At 40.0% G+C, this 21,954-nt stretch overlaps 1 protein-coding gene across 1 annotated transcript in view; it reads right to left on the bottom strand.

Moving 5' to 3' along the window:
- Window positions 1-21,954, bottom strand: part of LG05H8orf34 (linkage group 05 C8orf34 homolog) — a 427,150-nt gene that overhangs the window by 254,262 nt on the left and 150,934 nt on the right. Inside the window, exons 3-5 of the mRNA XM_073631776.1 lie at window positions 18,561-18,692; window positions 6,602-6,730; window positions 6,309-6,337 (exon numbers count right to left, since the gene is read on the bottom strand). Coding sequence (XP_073487877.1) covers window positions 6,309-6,337; window positions 6,602-6,730; window positions 18,561-18,692 — 290 coding nt within the window. The remainder of the gene's footprint in view (window positions 1-6,308; window positions 6,338-6,601; window positions 6,731-18,560; window positions 18,693-21,954) is intronic.

Genomic DNA, 21,954 nt, shown 5'->3' with positions numbered 1-21,954 from the left:
CTATAGATTGGACTATTCGTCATTTATTAATTGTTTATAAGAACATTGTCTTATTATCACATTGATTATTCATATTTATTTATATCACTTCATCATTGGGAATCAATGTGGAGTCTGTGAGCACTTGCACTTTACTGAGGATCGGGAGATTGTATTGAGCACTGTACACTACTGACCATCCACAATAGGAGGGTCACATATCACATTTATCGATTATTCATGTTCACTTAGCGCTGCACCTATTTGGTATTCGCTTGTGCATTTGTATTCAGACCCCCTGAGTCAATACTTTTGTAGAACCACCTTTCACTGCAATTACAGCTGCAAGTCTTTTTGGGGATGTCTCTACGAGCTTTGCACATCTAGAGTGAAATTTGTGCCCATTCTTCTTTGCAAAATAGTTCAGGCTCTGTCAGAATGGATAGAGATCGTGTGTGAACAAGTCTTGCCACAGATTTTCAGTTGGATTTAGGTCTGGTCTTTGACTGGGCCATTCTAACACATGAATATGCTTTGATCTAAACCATTCCATTGTAGCTCTGGCTGTATGTTTAGGGTCGTTGTCCTGCTGGAAGGGGAACCTCCACCCCAGTCTCAAGTCTTTTGCAGACTCTAACAGGTTTTCTTTTAAGATTGCCCTGTATTTGGCTCTATCCATCTTCCCATCAACTCTGACCAGCTTCTCCGTCCCCACTGAAGAAACGCATCCCCACAACATGATGCTGCCACCACCATGTTTCATGGTGTGTTCAGGGTGATGTGCAGTGTTAGTTTTCCACCACACATAGCATTTTGTTTTTAGGCCAAAAAGTTCAATTTTGGTCTCATCTGACCAGGGCACCTTCTTCCAAGTTTGCTGTGTTCCCCACATGGCTTCTCGCAAACTGCAAACGGGACTTCTTATGGCTTTCTTTTAACAATGGCTTTCTTCTTGCCACACTTCCATAAAAGCCAGATTTGTGGAGGGCATGACTAATAGTTGTCCTGTGGACAGATTCTCTCACCTGAGCTGTGGATCTCTGCAGTCCCTCAAGAGTTACCATGGGCCTCTTGGCTGCTTCTCTGATTAATGCTCTCCTTACGGTGTGTCAGTTTAGGTGGACGGCCATGTCTTGGTAGGTTTGCAGTTGTGCCATACACTTTCCATTTTCTGATGATGGATTAAACAGTGTCCTGTGAGATGTTCAAAGCTTGGGATATTTTTTATAACCTAACCCTGCTTCTCCACAACTTTATCCCTGACCTGTCTGGTGTGTTCCTTGGCCTTCATGATGCGGTTTGTTTACTAAGGTTCTCTAACAAATCTCAGAGGGCTTCACAGAACAGCTGTATTTATACTGAGAATAAATCACACTGATGGACTCCATTTACTAATTAGGTGACTTCTGAAGGCAATTGGTTCCACTAGATTTTAGTTAGGGGTTTCAGAGCAAAGGGGGCTGAATACAAAGATATTTATTTGTACAACATTTGGAAAACCATTTATCATGTTCATTCCACTTCACAATTATGTGCCACTTTGTGTTAGTCTATCACATAAAATCCCAATAAAATATATGTTTTTGATTGTAACATGACAAATTGTGGAAAATTTCAAGGGGTACAAATACTTTTTCAAGGCACTGTATGCATGTCTGCCCTAAATAGTAGACACTGATCCTCAGCAAACTCCCTCTCCCACTGCGCCCATCACACTGACAGGCCCTTGGCTGAGGAGTTTTGTACTGGGGTGGCAGAGTCTGATGGGGAACTGTCAAACTTTCGAATCCAGCTATTGCTGTGTGCTGTTAATCAAAAGAAAACTTAATGGGGAACCAAGGAAAAGATATACCTGTGCTCATATCCCAATATCTTGTACATTTGTACTTGAACATTGTATTTAAACTATCAGGTGCTAAAGGGGTGTGACCACATAACACTACAAATTCTGGATGGATCCTCTGCACAGTGCTACACCCTCCCCAGCAAGCTATGCAATGAAAAATAGGGATTTTTAGTTCACACATATTGCACTACATGCTTAAGCCGGCCAACTGCATCAAAGTAATCCCTCTTATGGCCAGTCCTATTCTGCTTTGCCACTAAAAATGCTACAGTGGACACCATGACAACATGGGACATAGAGACACAAGGTGGGGTGAGCTACTACTGACCTGCTTTACAACAGAGAAAAGATATACCTGTGCTCAAATCCCAATAGCGTGTACCACTGCACAGAGCAGGTAAGTATAACAACTTTTTTTATTTTTACCACTTACAGACCGCAAGATTTGCCCCCTTAATGACCATTTTTTTCTTTTGATCACCTCTGCGGTTTTTATTTTTGTGCTATAAACAAAAAAGAGCGACAATTTTGAAAAAAAAAAAACAATATTTTTTTACTTTTTGCTATAATAAATATCCCCCAAAAATAAACAAATTTCTTCATCAGTTTAGGCCAATATGTATTCAAATCACAATAAGCGTATATTGATTGCTTTGCGCAAAAGTTATAGTGTCTATACAATAGGGGATAGATTTATGGTATTTTTATTATATTTTTTTTTTTTTACTAGTAATGGTGGCGATCTGATTTTTATCGGGAATGCGACATTATGGCGAACACATTGGACACTTTTAACACTTTTTTGGGACCACTGACATTTATACAGCGATCAGTGCTATAAAAATGCACTGATTACTGTGTAAATGTTCATGGCAGGGAAGGGAATAACACTAGGGGGCGATCAAGGGGTTAAATGTGTTCCCCGGGAGGTGTTTCTAACTGTGGGGGGATGGGACTGACTGGAGGAGGAGAGAGAGATCGCTGTTCCTAATCACTAAGAACAGCAGATATCTCTCTCCTTCCCTGTCAGAACGGGGATCTGTCTGTTTACATCGACAGATCCCTGTTCTGGCTCTTTTTACCACGATCGTGGGTGGCCGGTGGACATCGCCGCCACGCGCATCAGGTTCCCTGCCATGCAGCGGGTGTGTGCACTGCCGCCTGCTATGGCTCTTAAGGGAGCCAACATACACCTATGCCAATTTGCAGGAACGAGCCACCCTGCCGCAGTATAATGGCGGCAGTTGGTCGGCAAATGGTTAAAAAATAAATAAATAAACATTGGGTTTACAATCACTTTAAATTGGAAAGAAACCGCTACCAAAAGAAGGGCCCTTTTTCTTAAAATAAAAACATTTTTTTACATATCATAAAGGTAATGCTACTTATTGTGGCATACATATAGTAAAGTAAAGTTATTGTCAAATGAATAGGCCCATAGCTAAAATGTGTAAATGGTTCTGCATTATAACAGGTTAAAATTACTGCATTCTCCTAGAATTTTCTAAAACTGCCAAAGAATTTAAATACTGTTTCCTTGTAGTGATGTCCTGAGAATTCTGATTCCCTGCTAATGTGATTGGTTTCTGTTCTCCCCAGAACTCTACAGAGCTGGATGTTACATTTTAGACATCCAAAGCACCGACCTTAAATTTGCTGCAGCAAGGCTTTTATCTTTGATTACATATTGGCCACGGATATCATATACAGTGTATATGTACAGGAATGCCAAGACTCAGGCACTCACTTTAAAACATTTGGACTGATTGTATTATTATATTTTACTATTATCATTATTGATTTATATAGCGACGGCAGTTTGTGCAGTGCTTTACAAAATAAAAGGGAGACAGTACACTTACAATACAATTCAAGACAGGAAGGTTTGGAGAGCCCTGCTCGTGAGAGCTTACAATCTAAAAGAGAGGGGCAGGTGAAACAAAAGGTAATGTCTGTGGTGTCTGTGGGGGGTGAGATGATGGAGAAGTTTGAAGTTCAGTCTTCAGGTAGAGGAAGGATAGGAAGAAGACCCTCTCCTAAAATATGTTCAATTGACTGGGAGATTAATGCTTTGTTTTTCCTTAACAAGAATTTGATATTTATGAATTTTGCAACATGCAAGTGCAGGCTCTGCAGGATCTCTATGTGAATCCTTTGTTAACCAGGGCAAAATGAGATACTAGACATATAATCTGAAAATAACTCTTTCACTCAGTGCTTTACAGAACAGATAAACAGCATTTACATAAAATAAAGTCTAGTCTTGCAATCTATCAACAACAACTTATATGAAACAAAAGATCAAAAAAATTATTTTGCTAAAAAACATAAAATGGCGGTACCATATTCAAAATTGATTTTGTATGGTAACTATGCTTTTCCAATCCATGTAAGATCTGTGAAAAATGATTGAAGATGAAGATTAAAGTTTTCCAGGAATTCCAGGTTAATCGTAACTAATCTTAAAGTTGTCCTTTCCCCACTACTAGCTCCTATATTATCATGTGGAAGAAAGGTTCATATACAGTACTTACCTATTTTCAGACCACTCCAGTCATGTGACTGACACCCCTGTATCATCCAGCACTGGCTACAGGGGAGAGGAGGGAGCACCGGCAACAGATGGGTCATAGGAGGCTTATGGTTGATGTCACTGCATAGGCATTACCAACCATTGTTGGGCTCTCTCTCTATTTTCATGCAGCATACCTCACTACTCACTCTCGCAAGCTCCCTCCAGCACTGCAACCAGCCCCCATAGCCTGCTCTGTAAGTTGTGAGTGGCTAGGTTTGCACTCCAACCTCTTCAGTGTACCATACAGGGTTAATGTCCCTGTATGTGATGTAGGTGATGACGCTGAAGCTGTGCTCAGACCAGAGCTTTGGGCGGAGGAAGAGAGTGCTGGAGCCAGTCGAAGCAGGAAGTGAGGTAGGTGATAGAGCTTCTTCATCTATCTCCTACACATAACGAGCATTTAACCCTTGCAGTCATTTTCCTGAAGTTGGGCTTTAAAGTGGTTGTAAAGGCTAAAGGTTTTTTACCTTCATGCAAAACCTTCTGTGCGCTGTTCACCCCACAGCCCCACCTAATACTCCCCTGAGCCCCCCCCTAGATCCACCAATGTGCACGGGAGCCTCGGTTGTCATGGGTCTCTCTCTCTCTCTTCATTGGCTGAGACACAGCAACAGCCAGTGAGCCAATGAGGAGAGAGCAGGATACAGGGCCGAGCCACGGCTCAATGTGTCTTATAGTCCAGTTATGATAAATCCCCCTCATAGTATATCTCTTCTGCAATAAAATCTATCCTTCTCACTGTTTTTTTTTTTTTTTTTATTTTTTAGTAACTAAATTTCTGCTTTAAAAATTGGAAGAAAAACAACCCTAACTATCCCTAAAACATCTCCCCCCCCCCCCCCCCCCACTCCTTTTCTCAGCCTATCCTGCATACCTTGTAAAATCAGATCTGTGTACTTATCTATTTTTAATCCACTTCAGTCACCTGATCCAGCAACTCCAGCTACCCTGTGTAAGGGAGCGACTCCTGCAAGGGAGAGGAGGGAGCGCCAACAACAACTGGACCATGGGAGCCTTTGGGTGATGTCACGGCTCCTGAAATTCATTGCCATTGTCAAGCAGTCCCTCTCCCTGAGTCTGGGACTGGAAGAAGCTGATACCACGTCAAGTCCAGGTACTTACATCAGTTGCAATAGAAAAAATATATTTAAATAAATGATTCATAAATACCTAGCTGCATTCATATTTTTCTTTTATATGTGTCTGGGGTTCAGCTTAAAAGTTCTACAAGCAGTATGTGCCTCCTTTCCATGTAAGTGGACAGTTTCTGGTCTTTGAAGTGAACACAGATTACTACCAGACTGCAAAAAAGGCCAAACTGGTTATGTTTCTGACGTTCATAATATAGTATATGAATGAAAAGGAAAACTTCAATAGTGCCCAAGGCAACCAACACAGGATTGTTGAACCAGAAAATCGATTGTTGGTTCATCCCCATAAAATAGTTCAATTATTTAAGCAGAATATTGTTTGACTGTCTGAGTGAATGTTAAACTGGAAATAAAAAGCAGCCCCGGCATATAAAGAATGGTGGTTTGCATGTAGGCATGCAAGGTACTGTAGCTTTAATAAGCCCAATGGAGTAATACTTGTTTTTGAAAGGCACATCTGTTCATAGTGGTAACTCTTCTATAAAATCAAGGTTATTTAAAGGCAAAAGCAGTCAATGAGGGATCACACTTGACCCAAAATATATTTGGACATAATAATCTTCTAATAATTTCCAGAGCCTTTGGGTGACCAGATGGGGCCTAGGCCCTTATATAGATCTGATTTGCAGCTCACCTGGAGAATTTGCTCTCAGGACCTCTGACAAGACAGTATAAAAATAACATTTTTACATCTTTTTGGGGTATTATGCATTGCATCTGTACTATTTAGGATATGAGTAAAGTATATTTATATTACCTGCTCAAGGTCATCTGAAACAGCAATACCTATAGAACAAAATACAAATAAAATTATACAAAATATTTTACATCCCAGGGTTCTTATAATGCTGTGAAAAATGTAAAGCATCAGGAATAACAAAAAACATTGCAAACATTTGCAGTATTAAAATGAAATAATATAAATGATACTGTATCTCAATCATACACACACATGCACAGATAAGAAAATGTCTCTCTTTCAAATCCCAACAATGTTCACAAAATGGTTTATTATAAACAAATATAGGTGTCAGATTTGGTACTACTTACTACGCGACAGGTTCTCCAAAGCTTTCCCCAGCTTTTTGCTTTCCTGAAGGATGTGGTTTAATTCATCAAAATCATGGCTTTCTGGTTTTGTCCTCCAATCCCATCTAGGGTGTTCAATTGACCTGGGCACTGAAACACAAGAAAACAATTTGTAATACATCTAACGTGAACTGGAAGAGGCCCTTCTTTAAAAAAAGAAAAAAAAACTGGAACAGATCAGAATTATCATTAATGTAGATGTAACCGATAACCAAATTACATTTCTTTTGCTAAAGCATTGTGCAATATAAACAATTGTTATTTTGCAAGGCACTCCCTGTAAAATGTTGACAACATTCTGTGCCTGTTTCCTAATGAAGACGTTTGAACACACATTACACAGGCATGCTCCACTGTTGCCATCTTCAAGAAACCTTCCCTAAGAAATGGCATGCAGCTATGGTGGGGGTGTATGCATATAGACATAGAGTGGCTGGAGAGAGGCTGCAGGTGATCAGCAGCACTGAAATGTACCAAAGGGTGTAAACAAGTATTGCATTAGAAAATGACAACTGTGTATGGCATCTACCCTCAATTTGATAAAGAGCGTCATAGACAGTTTAGAATTCTGTCATGACAAAAGCAAGGGAAGGCAGAAAGCAGCACAGATCAAAGGGCTTTAATAAACGCTCACAAAAAAAATTGTGAAAGAGCGCAGAATGCCAGAAATGTCTACTCCCTGATTACTTTGTATAAGAGATGTCATTCCATTCCTAGTTTCCCTCCCTCCCACCCAGCATGCTGTCAGTCTGCCTTTGTTGCCCCCACCCCATGCTTTGGAGCTTGTGTGGGCTATTTAAATGGGAGCGGGTAGCCCGTGGGGGTTAGCTGAAGAAGAGGAGGAGGAGTCCTCGGAAGGCGTCCTGGGACCCCACTTTTACAGGAGACCATTGCCCACTGAGTGCTGTCCTTGGGATTGAGCGAGTTGAGCATGAGCAGCAGAGACTTCTAACATCCAGCCCAGTTCTTCACCTGTCAGCTGGCCACACAGTGATCCGGACAATATGGCTGCTCATCCATCCTTTCCTTGTGAATGTGTTGTGTGTTAAGTGGGCTCTTTCTTGTGGACTATATGAGCTCTTTTACATTTTATTTTGTGAGTATATAATATGCCGTTTTTAATAAAGCTCTTCGATCTTTTTACTACACCAGAGGTCTGCACTGTTTTCTCCCATTATTTGCTTTTATGTTCACAGGTGGAGTTCCCACACCCTAATTACAGCATCACTCCTCCTAGGGTGTAGTAGTTGTGTGTCTAGGTGTTGGGCTACCCACTCCGTAGTTGACATTAGTTATTTGTTGAAAAATAAATGTAACCAAGGATATGAGGTCTTAATCACAAGCATCGCCTCCCCATAGTAGAATCATTTCGAAGGGAGAAGTAGAAGTGGAAGTTTTAAGGTGCAAATTAATCAATATTGAGAACAAATTAAAAAATATATACATTTTAATAAACATCATTTAAAATACTATTTTAAAACCAACATGACTAAATTCATATGGTCATTGTACAAAGGTTTGTCGATATGTTTCACCACAATCATGGCTTCCTCAGGAGCTTTTGCACGACTTTGTGTACAGTATCACTATAAAATTAAGAAATTATAGTGATACTGTACACAAAGTCGTGCAAATGCTCCTGAGGAAGCCATTACTGTGGCGAAACATGTAGCGTCGACAAACTTTTGTACAATGACCACATGAATTTAGTCATGTTGGTTTTAAAATAGTATTTTAAATGATGTTTATTAAATAAAATGTATATATTTTTGAATTTGTTCTCAATATTGATTCATTTGCACCTTAAAACTCCCACTTCTATGTCTCCCTTTGATTAGTTATTGGTTGCTGTATTTAGATTTACATTTTTAATTTGAGGTCATATTTATGTCACACATAGCTTTTTGGTTTGTTATGATCAATCCAGGTAGAGTGTAGTGCTGTGAGCCGAACACGCTCCTGGTATAAGGCTTTTGTGGTTTCTGATATTGGTTAGAATTCTGCCTACCTATACATAAATTTATGGCACAAAGCCATAGGGGAGTGACAGCACTGAAACTGGCCAAACATACGGCTGATCAGTGTGTGGGCTCCCTGCTCAATAGAAGTTGATTGTTTAATTGACTTCTGTCAAAGGGACATGTTGGAAAATTTTCCATCGATCAGCAGCTGCAGCCAATGGCTTCCACTGCTGTGTCTCAGCCAATGAGGAGAGAGAGACTTGGCATAGCCAAGGCTCTCATGCAAATTGCTGGATTGAGAGGGGGCTCAGGTGGGTATAAGGGAGGGGCTGTGGGGGAGCAGCACATAGAAGGTTTTTTACATTCATGTATAGAATGCATGAAGGTAAGAAAATTCAGCCTCTACAACCAATTTAAACTGCGTAAGGGGATATTTTCTGTCAGAATGGTAAGGATGTGGAATACCCTTTCACAGTTCTTAGTGTCAGTGTGGAGTGTTGATAATTTAAAAAAAAACGTTTAGATGGGCATCTTAGCAAATGCAATATACAGGGATGTGAGAAATGGTAGTGATTTAAACACATACACACAGAGACACGCAGGTTAAGCTGGATGGACTGATATATCTTTCTTCAACCTTATCAACTATGTTATTATGTAACAATGTTCTGGCGAAGAAGGGGATTCCTCCATTTAACTGTGTATGGCCAGTTTGAGGCTGGAGTGTCCATTGCATTCAATACTCCAACCTTAGTGCAGCTTCATTCAACTCCTACGGCCTTGTCGGCTAGGGAATCTCCCGGCTGGCAGCTGAAAGTGGTCAGAGATGAGTCACTGGTTGTCAGGACAGTCACAGCCACTGATGTCCTAGCAACCCACTAGCCCTGTTCCAGAACCAGTCACATTTATGAAAGCTTCCCAGCAAATACATGCTCCACTCTGAGCACTAGTGTTTCTGTATGCCATCTCAAGTTTTGTCTTATTTACATCCAGTTTCCTATTTCGCAAACTAGTAGTTATTCTTTTTGAATCTTTTGCAGCCATAGCGATCGGTTCTTAAAGTCATACGCGTTAGAACTGCAAATGAGACTGTCACGAGGCTTTTCTGAATTAGGCACAGGTTATTTTAAATAGTGTTGTAAAATGCCAAAAAGTGTTGTATATGCTGTACTGAATTCCCTCCTTGGTGCTTTAGCAAACAATATATCATTCATTTATGATTTACATCTACATTAAACTTTCATTTTTATATATAAATATACACACGCAAACATATTATAAATCCCTGCTGGAACATTTAATCCAGTTGTTGTTCAGGCAATTTAGACGCCTCTGCAAAATAATATTACAAAATCCTTTATGAGAGAAACTGGTGGTTTTCAGGTCCCAAAATACTACTGCCTTTTTAAAATAGTTTTTTCTACTGCATTTAATCTTAGTCCTTGGCCACAAACTACCTAGACATTAAAAATAAATTAGCTTGTATGCGGTACCATTACATAATACTGTACAATTATTTTGAAATGTAACATCAAAGGTCTCAGCAAATTCACATCTACAGTTGTTTGAGATTCGGATACAGCCACCTCTGCCCTTGTTAGTGCCATGTTTCTATGATTAGAGTTTGGTAAATCTAAAGCCCCGTACACACGATCAGAATATCGTACAAAAAAAATACCGCTTTCGAATCGATTGTACTATAATCTGATCTTTAGTACACAGCAGTCGCCCCCAAATTTTCTGAATGGACAAATGCAAAAAATTTTCAAAAATACCATATAAATACAATACAACACATTGCATCACGTCCGAATTTTTATTCTGTCGTACGAGAATTTTCACACTTTAGTATCCTATTCGTTTTCGATATGGAGATTAGCATCCAAAAAATTTGTCATTCGTCTGATAATCTCATCGTGTGTACTAAACAGCAATAAGAATTGATGAGATCTATATTTTGTTTTAAATTTCCTAACAAAGTACGATAATTTAAGGTAATCTTATTTGTGTAGAACAAAGATGTTACTGTGCAAACCTTTTTGGCGCCGACCTTTTGATGCATCAGGCTTTCTGTTTGTGAAAGGCAGAAAGAAGATGACAATGGATGTATTCAATTATCTTTCCTCTGCTTTAAAAACAGGTAGGTAAAAAGGGATTCTCAGATCCCTAGATTACTGATAAAAAGAACCGGGGTGGGCCAGTGCAATACAGCAGCCTTGGTGGAAAAACGAAATTACTGAGCAGATAGGCTATTATTATTATTTTTCAATTAAAAGGTAATATATCCTTTTTGTACATGCAGCCTCATTCTGCACCAATACACGTTATCTGGGTATTGCTACTGTTACAACAACCAGCTCTCTCCTATAAATATATTAATGATTTCCATCATCGGCAACATGATAATCCTAGTGTGAACCACTTCACTGAATAGCTAATTAAGTTACTGGAAGCATCACGTATGAGCCAACTGGGGGGGGAATTTCACTAAGTGACAGGCTGTGATCAAGACAAAGCTCTGTCACTGATTGCAGTACAGATGATGCCAACATGACTGTGCCTTGCAATGAGTCAAGACCTACAAGCAACACAAAGATTTATAGCATTTTTTTATGTGCAAAAATGGCAAAAAACTGTAACTGAAACCTAACTTCAGCATTTCACAGGCTGGAAGGTTTTAAAAAACGGGCAAATACTGCAATATGGCCTGGGTCTCTGGGAGAACCTTAGCTATACTGCTTACTGGTAGTGGTATACAAGCTTACTGAAGGCTTATATACTGTATATGCAGTACTGTGCAAAAGTTTTGGACAGGTGTGAATAAATGCTGTAAAGTAAAAATGCTTTCAAAAATATATATCTTAATTGTTTATTTTTAGCAATTTATAAAATGCAAAGTGGGCAAACTGAAGAAAAATCTAAATCAAATCAATATTTGGTGTGACTACCCTTTGGCTTCAAACCAGCATCAATTCTACGTACACTGGCACACAGTTTTTGAAGGATCTCAGCAGGTAGGTTGTTCCCAACATCTTGGAGAACTAACCACAGATCTTCTGTGGATGTAGGCTACCTCAAATCCTTCTGTCTCTTCGTGTAACCCCAGACAGACTCAATGATGTTGAGATCAGGGCTCTGTGGGGGTCAAACCATCACTTCCAGGACTCTTAGTTCTTCTTTACACTGAACATAGTTCATTAGCTGTATGTTTCGGGTCCTTGTCCTGCTGCGGAATAAGTTTGTGATCAATCATATGCCTCCCTGATGGTATGGCATGATGGATAAGTATCTGCCTGTATTTCTCAGCATTGAGGACACTATTGGTCAGGCAACAATGAGGACCATAGACACAGTCGTAAGCCAAGGAAACTTAATGCAGCAGATGAAAGACACATCATGCTTACTTCCCTTCAACATCAGAAGATGTCCAGCAGTGCCACCAGCACAGAACTGGCAGAAACCAGTGGGACCCAGGTACACCCTCTACTGTCCAGAGAAGTCTGGTCAGAAGTGGTATTCATGGAAGAAGTTTGGGCAAAAAGCCATACCTCCAACATGGAAACAAGGCTAAGCAACTCAACTATAAACAAAAACATAGGAACTGCAGAAAAATGGCAGCAGGTGCTCTGGACTGATGAGTCACAACTGGAAATATTTGGCTGTAACAGGAGGCAGTTTGTTAGCGAAGGGCTGGAGAACAATACAATAAAGAGTGTCTGCAGGCAACAGTGAAGTATGTTCCTTGCAAGTTTGGGGTTGCATTTCTGCAAATGGAGATGGAGATTTGATCAGGATCAATGGCGTCCTCAATGCTGAGAAATACAGGCAGATACTTATCCATCATGCCATACTATCAGGGAGACGTGCAATTGGCCCCAAATTTATTCTGCAGCAGGACCACTGTCATTAAGAACTTATCATCAGTGTAAAGAAGGACAAAGAGTCCTGGAAGTGATCTCTGATCTTAACATCATCAAGCCTGTCTGGGATTAAATGAAGAGACAGGTTTTGAGGCAGCCTACATCCACAGAAGATCTATGATTAGTTCTCCAAGATGTTTGGAACAACCTACCTGCTGACTTCCTTCAAAGACTGTGTGCAAGTGTACCTAGAAGAATTGATGCTGGTTTTAAGGCAAAGGATGATCACACCAAATATTGATTTGATTTGGATTTCTCTTCTATTAATTTACTTCCCATTTTAACTGATAAAAATAAACTATTAACACTTCTTTTTCCAAAACCATTTTTAATTAACAGCTTTTTTTCACACCTGCCTAAAACTTTTGCAGTACTGTATATCCTTAATGCAATTTATTATTACAGCATAAAAATCAAGCAAGGCTCAATACAAATGCTAAAAAACACCTGGTTGGCAGAAAGGGCAGACCCAACTGCAGGAAAGAAAGAATCCATCCTTAAGGAGACATTCCTGAGGCCTAGAGTCCTCAATTCCTTTCTCTGTCTCAAAGGTGAGATGTCAAAGGTCTGTTTATATCCTGATACTTCACAAAAGCCCCCAAACAGCATAAATATGTAAAAAAATATATTTAAAAAAAATGTAAAAAAAATAAAAGCAACAAATTGTAAAAAATAATTTAAAAAGTGAAGTGCTCATCCACACAGGTTCTCTAGCCCATACAGTGTATATGAACAATATGTTATTGTCTGTTACTCTATGGGGATGCAGCGACTGCATGAACTCAGCCACAGGTCTTAATTTGATAAGTGTGCAGGTGTGGGTAAGTGGCCCCGAATGTATACTGTCTGTGTTTGGGGTCATAGACCTGCATCCCCATGACTAAGCTCTGTGGGGGAGCAGAGTGAAACATGTTGCGGGCGTGGTCTGGTTGGAGTCCAGGCTGAGGTTGCCACTCTACTCACCACTTCAGGACAACTAGATGTGCGACTTTTAGAGGCCATTGTTCTCTGAAACACCATCATCCGCATACCTGTCAAATTAGGACCTGCAGCTGTGTTCATACAGCTGCTACATCCCCATAGTGTAACATAGGCTGCCTGCATACAGCAATAGCCACATAAAAAAAGCAGATCCACACCATACAGGCAACAGCACCTATGTGAATGAGTCTCAATTACACACAGAACTTTATTAACTCAATACAGTTTTATCTTTTTGATTTTGTGGGAATTTTGTAAGTTGTGTTATGTTTGTGCTTGCTAAAAATCATTGTAGTGTTTTTTTTGGTAATAATATTGTTTTGATATTTTCGGGGGGGGGGGGCGCTTGTCTTTCTAACAGCAGCCCTGAGTATATGCCTCATTTTTAAACAGCAACTTTAGGCGAATGTGTAAAATCATCATTTACTTTACATGTATTTTCCATGAAATCAATTATTTGCTTAAAATCTGCCCATATGCCAATATTTACAGTTGTGCTCAAAAGTTTGCATACCCTGGCAGAAATTGTGAAATTTTGGCATTAATGTTGAAAATATGACTGATCATGCCAAAAAAACTGTCTTTTTTTTAAGGATAGCAATCACATGAAGCCATTTATTATTACACAGTTTTTTGGATCCTTTTTAAACAATAATAATAACAGAAATCACCCAAATGGCCCTGATAAAAAGTTTACATACCCTGGGATTTTTGGCCTTGGTACAGACACAGAAGGTGGCACACACAGTTTAAAATGGCAATTAAAAGTTAATTTCTCGCATTTGTGGTTTTTTAAATCACAATTAGTGTCTGTGTATAAATAGTCAATGAGTTTGTTAGCTCTCACATGGATGCACTAAGCAGGCTAGACACTGAGCCATGAGGAGGTAGAAAAGAACAGTCAAAAGACCTGCGTAACAAGGTAATGAAACAAAGATGGAAAAGGATATAAAAAGATATCCAAAGTCTTGAATATGCCAGTTAGTACTGTTCAATCACTTAATAAGAAGTGGAAAATTGGGGGATCTCTTGATACCAAGCCATGGTCAGGTAGATCAAGAAAGATTTCAGCCACAACTGCCACAGGAACTGTTCGGGATACAAAGAAAAACCCAAATGGTAAACTCAGGAGAAATACAGGCTGCTCTGGAAAAAGATGGTGTGGTTCTTTTTAAAGGCGACCAATACGATGATACTTGAACAAAACAGGGCTGCATGGTCAAGTTGCCAGAAAGCAGCCTCTACTGTACAAGTTCCAAAAAAAGCCTGGTTACAATATGCCCAACACCTTGACATGCCTCATTGGCTATTTTTGTGGCATTGGCGCAGTAAAGGCTTCCTTCTGGCAGCTCAACCATGCAGCTCTATTTGTTCAAGTACACCGTAGTTTTGGAGAGCAGCCTGTATTTCTTCTGAGCTTACCTGTGGGTTTTTCTTTGTTTCCTGAGCAATTCTTCCGCCAGTTGTGGCTGCATTCCTTCTTGGTCTACCTGACCTTGGCTTGGTATCAAAAGAGCCACGAATTTTCCACTTCTTAATATGTGATTGCTATCCTTAAATAAAAGACTATTATATATTAATGCCAAAATTTCACAATTTCTGCCAGGGTATGCAAACTTTTGAGCATGACTGTATTTATTATAATTCTCAGCTGGAATTTGAATGCAGCATAAACATATTTGGAGCTAAAGAACTTAAAGTGGAGGTCCGCCATAAAAAAAAAAAAAAAAAAAGTCAGCAGCTACAAAATGTGTAGCTGCTGACTTTTAATAATCAGACACTCACCTGTCCCACGGTCCAGCAATGCAGGCATACGAAGCCCCGATCCTCTCCCTCTCCTCTCCATGGTGTCGGCATTCTTGCTGTGGGTGCCTGGCTGTGGCTGCAGAGCCGGGCACGCACTGCGCATGCGCAAGACACGCTGCGTGCTGTGAATGGCCGGGAAATCTTCTGGGACCTGTGATGTGTTCCAGAAGATTGCAGGGAGGGAGGGGGGAGAGGAGATCTTCCTTCCGGTGCTGCAGAGCCAGGGGAGAAAGTGGGAGCTGGATGCCTCTAAAAAGAGGGTAATCGCCCCCCCCCCCCCCCCTAAAAAATGAGGCATGTCAGGGGGTCATGGTCACTTAAAGCGGAAGTTCTATTTTTGGGTGAAACTCTACTTTATGTATGGTCATATGAGTGAGAGTATACAGTGAGCACTTGGGCAGTAATATAATTGCAATGATAAATTATGACATTTACTCGTCTGGAAAGAGCAAGCTGCGAGATGAGCTGGAGCACAAATTCTGCAAAACTGCAGAAATGTGTGGTTTTGCTTCCTTCTCTATATGGTCACAACAGTATCTATGTATATATATTGTATTTGGTGGTTTTGCCAGAGCTGTCCTAATATAACACTCAAATCAGGCAGTATAATGTTCTATATTATACACACAAACATTGCTATCAGGAAATTGTGAATACACAATGTCATTTTCAGGTGACAAGCAAGACACTGGAGTGATGCACGGCACATCATACATTTTTTTTCACAAGCTATCATAATGAATAACTTCAGAATCTGAAACTGACACTTTCCTTTATGGGGTTGTCGGATTCAGAATTGTATGCAGAATCAAAAGAAGCAGCAATCTCTCATCGTGAAGAAGATTAGAAGTGTCAGCTTTTATCACATATCTGTTCCATACTCCCAAAATAAATAACACACAGCTGTCATATATATATCACAGTATTATAAAGGATTCAGGTATGAATAAAATGGTTGATAGAAAACTAAAGGAAAACCAGAAAGCTTGAGTTTGTCTACATAAGAATGGTGGTATTGCTTGTATTTACCACCCTGAATACAGTAGAGTCTGCTTTTTAAACAGAAGTGAGACAAAATACCTTATGTTTTAAGAACATACTGTATTTATTCCTCATTTCAGCATAGTGAAGAGCTTTTTGGTTCCTTTCAAACCAAATAAAAAACAGACGCAGGAGAATATGCTTCCTGCTACTACCGGTTTTAAGTTTGTCATTCCAACTGAAAAGACCATCCAATAAGGTCAATTAAAGTGGTTGTAATGCATTTTATGCATGAAGGTAAAAAAATGTTCAGGATGCAGTTCCCCATTCAGCCCTCCTTAATACTTACGTAATAGTTACCGAAACCTGATCCTGATCCAGCGATGTGCACGAGACCAGAGGCTCTCCTGGGCCTCTCTTTCTCCTGATTGGCTGAGATGCAGCAGCCTGAGCCATTAGCTCACGCTGCTGTCAATCACAGCCAGTGAGGCGGGGGCGGAGCTGAGCCATGCTCACTGTGTCTTATGGACACAGAGAGCCAGCTCAGGAACTAGCACGCACAAGGCTTGCTATGGGGGGCACTAGGCGGGGGGGGCAGCTGCTCTGGGCAAAACCACTACACAGAGCAGGCAAGTATGAGATGATATGTTTATTATTTTTTTTAAATAAACATTTTTCACTTTAAGTGTATTTGTAGCAGAGTGCCCATTTATTCATTATGATCGGATACAGGCGCAGGTCCCTTTAAATTTTATTTTCCATAACTGCCTGGGTTCATAAATATGTCCAAGAAGTGTAAATTCTTCAACTTCCTTCCCTTAGCAGCTCAGAGAGGTCCTACCTGATGAGGGACAAGTAACTGAGCAAGTGATCTGCAGCCAGATGAGAGGACTTTTGTAGTCAGAACTGTCTTGTGGGTAGTCAGGCCAGAGCCAAATAGTATACAGCTTCTCTATAAGACCCGGATACTGTGGGGAACACCTCCCAAATGCTACAGGTCAAGTGGGGTGGCCTTTTGGCCTTGGATCCCTTTATCTGTTCACCTGTTTTGCCCTGGCTTACACCGAGAGGGATGATGTTTATGACAATAACTGCAAGTAGCTGCACTATGTACATTTTAACTTAAGTAGATATTTTCAGCTGGACTCTCCATTATAGGGTCTTATAGAGACTATGTTATGCAACCACAACTTACTCTGAGTCACAGACACATTGCTGTGAAGAGTCACATTAGCTCACACAGACATACAAATGTCCTAAACATGTTTACTCAACTACAGAACCTCTTGTCTATACTTGTAGAGTAACCATAGACAAAATATGTTTTTTTTTTAATATATTTTAGCTAATTCTGGCTGAATAATACAACAGCAGCCTGTCTATGGGTACCTGCGACTGTAGCAAACATCCCCTTCCCAGCTGCATTGAAAACTAAATTGGGCGGAATTAAGTTTTCCAGTCAGCTGAAGTTATTCCTCCAAGATTAAGCTGGTGTCAGAGATATTTTCACAGTGCGTGAGCATGAAAGCCTTAAACAGTAAGTATGTATGGTGATGTGATGATGATTGTTCAGAAACATGCATGCTCAACCAACAAGGTCAAATAATCTTATCAAACAATTGTCAGATAGTTAGATGTACAAACTGCCATTTTTAGGAGATCTTTTGTCTGATTAGGTATTTTCCCTATATTTTTTTTTTTCAATAAGGAGTTACAAAATTAAAAATACACTTTGAAGCAAATTACTCCCTGGAATATAGAGTACCAAAACATTTTATAATTTAAATTTCAGCAGCGGTGAAAGTAAACTATCTTTAAAGCCTGTCACCATCCTCCCACCACTCTACATCAAACATCCACATATCTTTTTAAAATTCCCCAAATATATATCTCAATTCCAGATGTCTTTTGGCCAGTACATAGACATGGGACCTTCATCTTCTGTTCTAGTTGTATGGCGGTAGGCGATCCTTTATGCAGCACAGAGAATTGCTCTGCATAATGACGTGTTGTCTGTGGTAGTACTGTGACCCCAGGCCAGCATTATGATGCACCCTCCCTGAGTTAAATGATTAAATGGCACTACCCATCATTTAGCCAACAACAAGAGCACTATCTACTAGAATACAACTTTTTCAGTGAACACTGCAGGATTGAGGGCAAGAACTGTAATTTTTTTTAACTGTAGGGTAAATTAATATCTTCAATTAGTAAATATAAGTCTTAAAAGAAAGGGAATAAAGAACTGTTTAACTGCTATAGTCTACTTACATGACTTCGATTCTGGTGATGGTGGTGAAATATTGGAGACCGCAAGGTCACTTTTTGATTTTTTCGGCTTCTTTGCATTTGCTTGCCAGGGTTTATCATAGCTTCTAAAATCTCTTCTAGTTCCTTTATATTCTGTGAAAAGAAATACACTTAGTTTTAGATAAACATGTGTGATATTTGAGCCATGGCAAATTCCCTTAAAGTGATTGTAAACCAATCATTAAAAAAAAACAAAAAAAAAACAAAAAAACAAAACATGTCATACTTACCTGCTCTTTGCACAGAGTAGCCCTGATCCTCCTCTCCTTATAGTATTACATTTTGAATTATATGACCCACTTAACATCAATGGGTCATATTCTTGTGGTGAGAGTCCATTTCAGTTATTTTTTGCTGCACAGTGGTGAATGTAGAAGGAAAGAGGATAACATCACAGCTGTGAATACGGTTGTATTGTGAGTATGAAAACCTCACTGGACTGGTTTTACAGGAACTGTGGTTTTGGGGATACACGTAATCACTCAAAATTGTTTATTTCAATCATAATTTTTTGTTGTATATGTTTTGTTTTTATTGACTGAGGACACCATTGTATCATCAGTATATTTGATGTTTGGGGAACATTAATAGTGAGGGAGTTATTAACACTACTATTTTGTATCATATGCACACGTGTAGGACAGATGTTTAGATGTTCGGTAATAAAGCATCAATTTACTATTAGCCAATTTGAGCTGCAGACTCCTTTCCTATGTCTATCACATAGGATTTGGCCTCTAGAAAAAAATTGAAGTGACTCTTCAATTTGCAATACAAAGGTACTTTTATACATTTCAAACTAAACAGTAGCATGGTAATTATTGGTGTGAGGCCACCATGTGTGTTTTAAATTGCATACAAGGTAGAGCTCTGTTTCTGTTTCTATTAATACTATAGAAATTGGCTTAGATCTAGAACACCCCTGTTTAAAACATGGACATCTTTTGGTACTCAATAATTATAATGTGGATCCAAGTAAATGGGTCTGTCCACCCAAAACCCATGTTTGGTTTAGATAGTTGCTCTTCTGTTAAAGCGAAACAATAGTCACATATAAAACACAAACACTCAATCCTGGTATGCAGTGATTAAAAAATTCTTAAAATCTATAAAAAGCCAACTACCGCTAGCCTATCATTTTGGATAGGTTAGGGAAAGAATAAAAGCTCTGTCAGGGATTTTGCCATCTGAGTCCAATTGGGCAGATTTCCCTTCTGTACTGAAGACACAACAGGAAGTAAAAGGCAATCTTTCTAAGTTAGGGAAATCCCCTCTTAGACAGCTGTCACTGGAAGAGGTGTCCCCATCCCACCTTTTTTCCCTTTTTTTTATATACAATTACATTTTTTTTTTTTTTTTTTGCTCTCCTTAAAGGTGAGCTAGGTGGGCGATTGTCCAATCCCAGAAGATGCCTCTTATGGGGAAACACATTGGGTGGAGTCGGGTCTGTGACATCATCACGCCGAAGATGCTGGAATTAGACCATGCCTGAGGCTTGCTTGCAAGCTGTCCATATTTATGCTTTTGCATTTCCTCTGTGAATGTAAGTGCAACTTTATCTATTATTAAAATGTTTTTATTAAATGAGTTGTGCTATGAGACTTCCTCTTTTATGCCCATTTTGAGTGCTGTGGTCCACCTTGGAAGCATGATTGGAAACCAGACAGAGACAGGTCTCTGAGCCCTGGATCCTGGACCTGTATGGGGACTCCTGTTCTGAGAATGCTGGCTCTTTGGATTATACACAGGCGCTAACGATCTCTATAATTTGAGATCATTCGGTTCTGGTAAGAAGCTGCAATACTGCAAGGGAACTGGAGTACATTTGCTACATTTATGTTTACAGGGAGTACTGAGCACTTTTCAGTGTGTATGTACATATATATATATATATATATATATATATATATATATATATACACACACAAACATACAGTTGGGACGGAAAGTATTCAGACCCCCTTACATTTTTCACTCTTTGTTATATTGCAGCCATTTGCTAAAATCATTTAAGTTCATTTTTTCCCTCATTAATGTACACACAGCACCCCATATTGACAGAAAAACACAGAATTGTTGATATTTTTGCAGATTTATTAAAAAAGAAAAACTGAAATATCACATGGTCCTAAGTATTCAGACCCTTTGCTGTGACACTCATATATTTAACTCAGGTGCTGTCCATTTCTTCTGATCATCTTTGAGATGGTTCTACACCTTCATTTGAGTCCAGCTGTGTTTAATTATACTGATTGGACTTGATTAGGAAAGCCACACACCTGTCTATATAAGACCTTACAGCTCACAGTGCATGTCAGAGCAAATGAGAATCATGAGGTCAAAGGAACTGCCTGAAGAGCTCAGAGATAGAATTGTGGCAAGGCACAGATCTGGCCAAGGTTACAAAAAAGTTTCTGCTGCACTTAAGGTTCCTAAGAGCATAGTGGCCTCCATAATCCTTAAATGGAAGACGTTTGGGGACGATCAGAACCCTTCCTAGAGCTGGCCGTATGGCCAAACTGAGCTATCAGGGGAGAAGAGCCTTGGTGAGAGAGGTAAAGAAGAACCCAAAGATCACTGTGGCTGAGCTCCAGAGATGCAGTCGGGAGATGGGAGAAAGTTGTAGAAAGTCAACCATCACTGCAGCCCTCCACCAGTCGGGGCTGTATGGCAGAGTGGCCCGACGGAAGCCTCTCCTCAGTGCAAGACACATGAAAGCCCGCATGAAGTTTGCTGACAAACACCTGAAGGACTCCAAGATGGTGCGAAATAAGATTCTCTGGTCTGATGAGACCAAAATAGAACTTTTTGGCCTTAATTCTAAGCGGTATGTGTGGAGAAAACCAGGCACTGCTCATCACCATTCCAATACAGTCCCAACAGTGAAGCACGGTGGTGGCAGCATCATGCTGTGGGGGTGTTTTTCAGCTGCGGGGACAGGACGACTGGTTGCAATCAAGGGAAAGATGAATGCGGCCAAGTACAGGGATATCCTGGATGAAAACCTTCTCCAGAGTGCTCAGGACCTCAGACTGGGCCAAAGGTTTACCTTCCAACAAGACAATGACCCTAAGCACACAGCTAAAATAACGAAGGAGTGGCTTCACAACAACTCCGTGACTATTCTTGAATGGCCTAGCCAGAGTTCTGACTTAAACCCAATTGAGCATCTCTGGAGAGACCTAAAAATGGCTGTCCACCAACATTTACCATCCAACCTGACAGAAGTGGAGAGGATCTGCAAGGAGGAATGGCAGAGGATCCCCAAATCCAGGTGTGAAAAACTTGTTGCATCTTTCACAAAAAGACTCATGGCTGTATTAGATCAAAAGGGTGCTTCTACTAAATACTGAGC

This window comes from Aquarana catesbeiana, linkage group LG05, assembly GCF_042186555.1.
Source record: "Aquarana catesbeiana isolate 2022-GZ linkage group LG05, ASM4218655v1, whole genome shotgun sequence".
Lineage (NCBI taxonomy): Eukaryota > Metazoa > Chordata > Amphibia > Anura > Ranidae > Aquarana > Aquarana catesbeiana.
The sequence above is the reverse complement of the archived record's forward strand: the minus strand, read 5'-3'. Positions and strand labels throughout refer to the sequence as shown.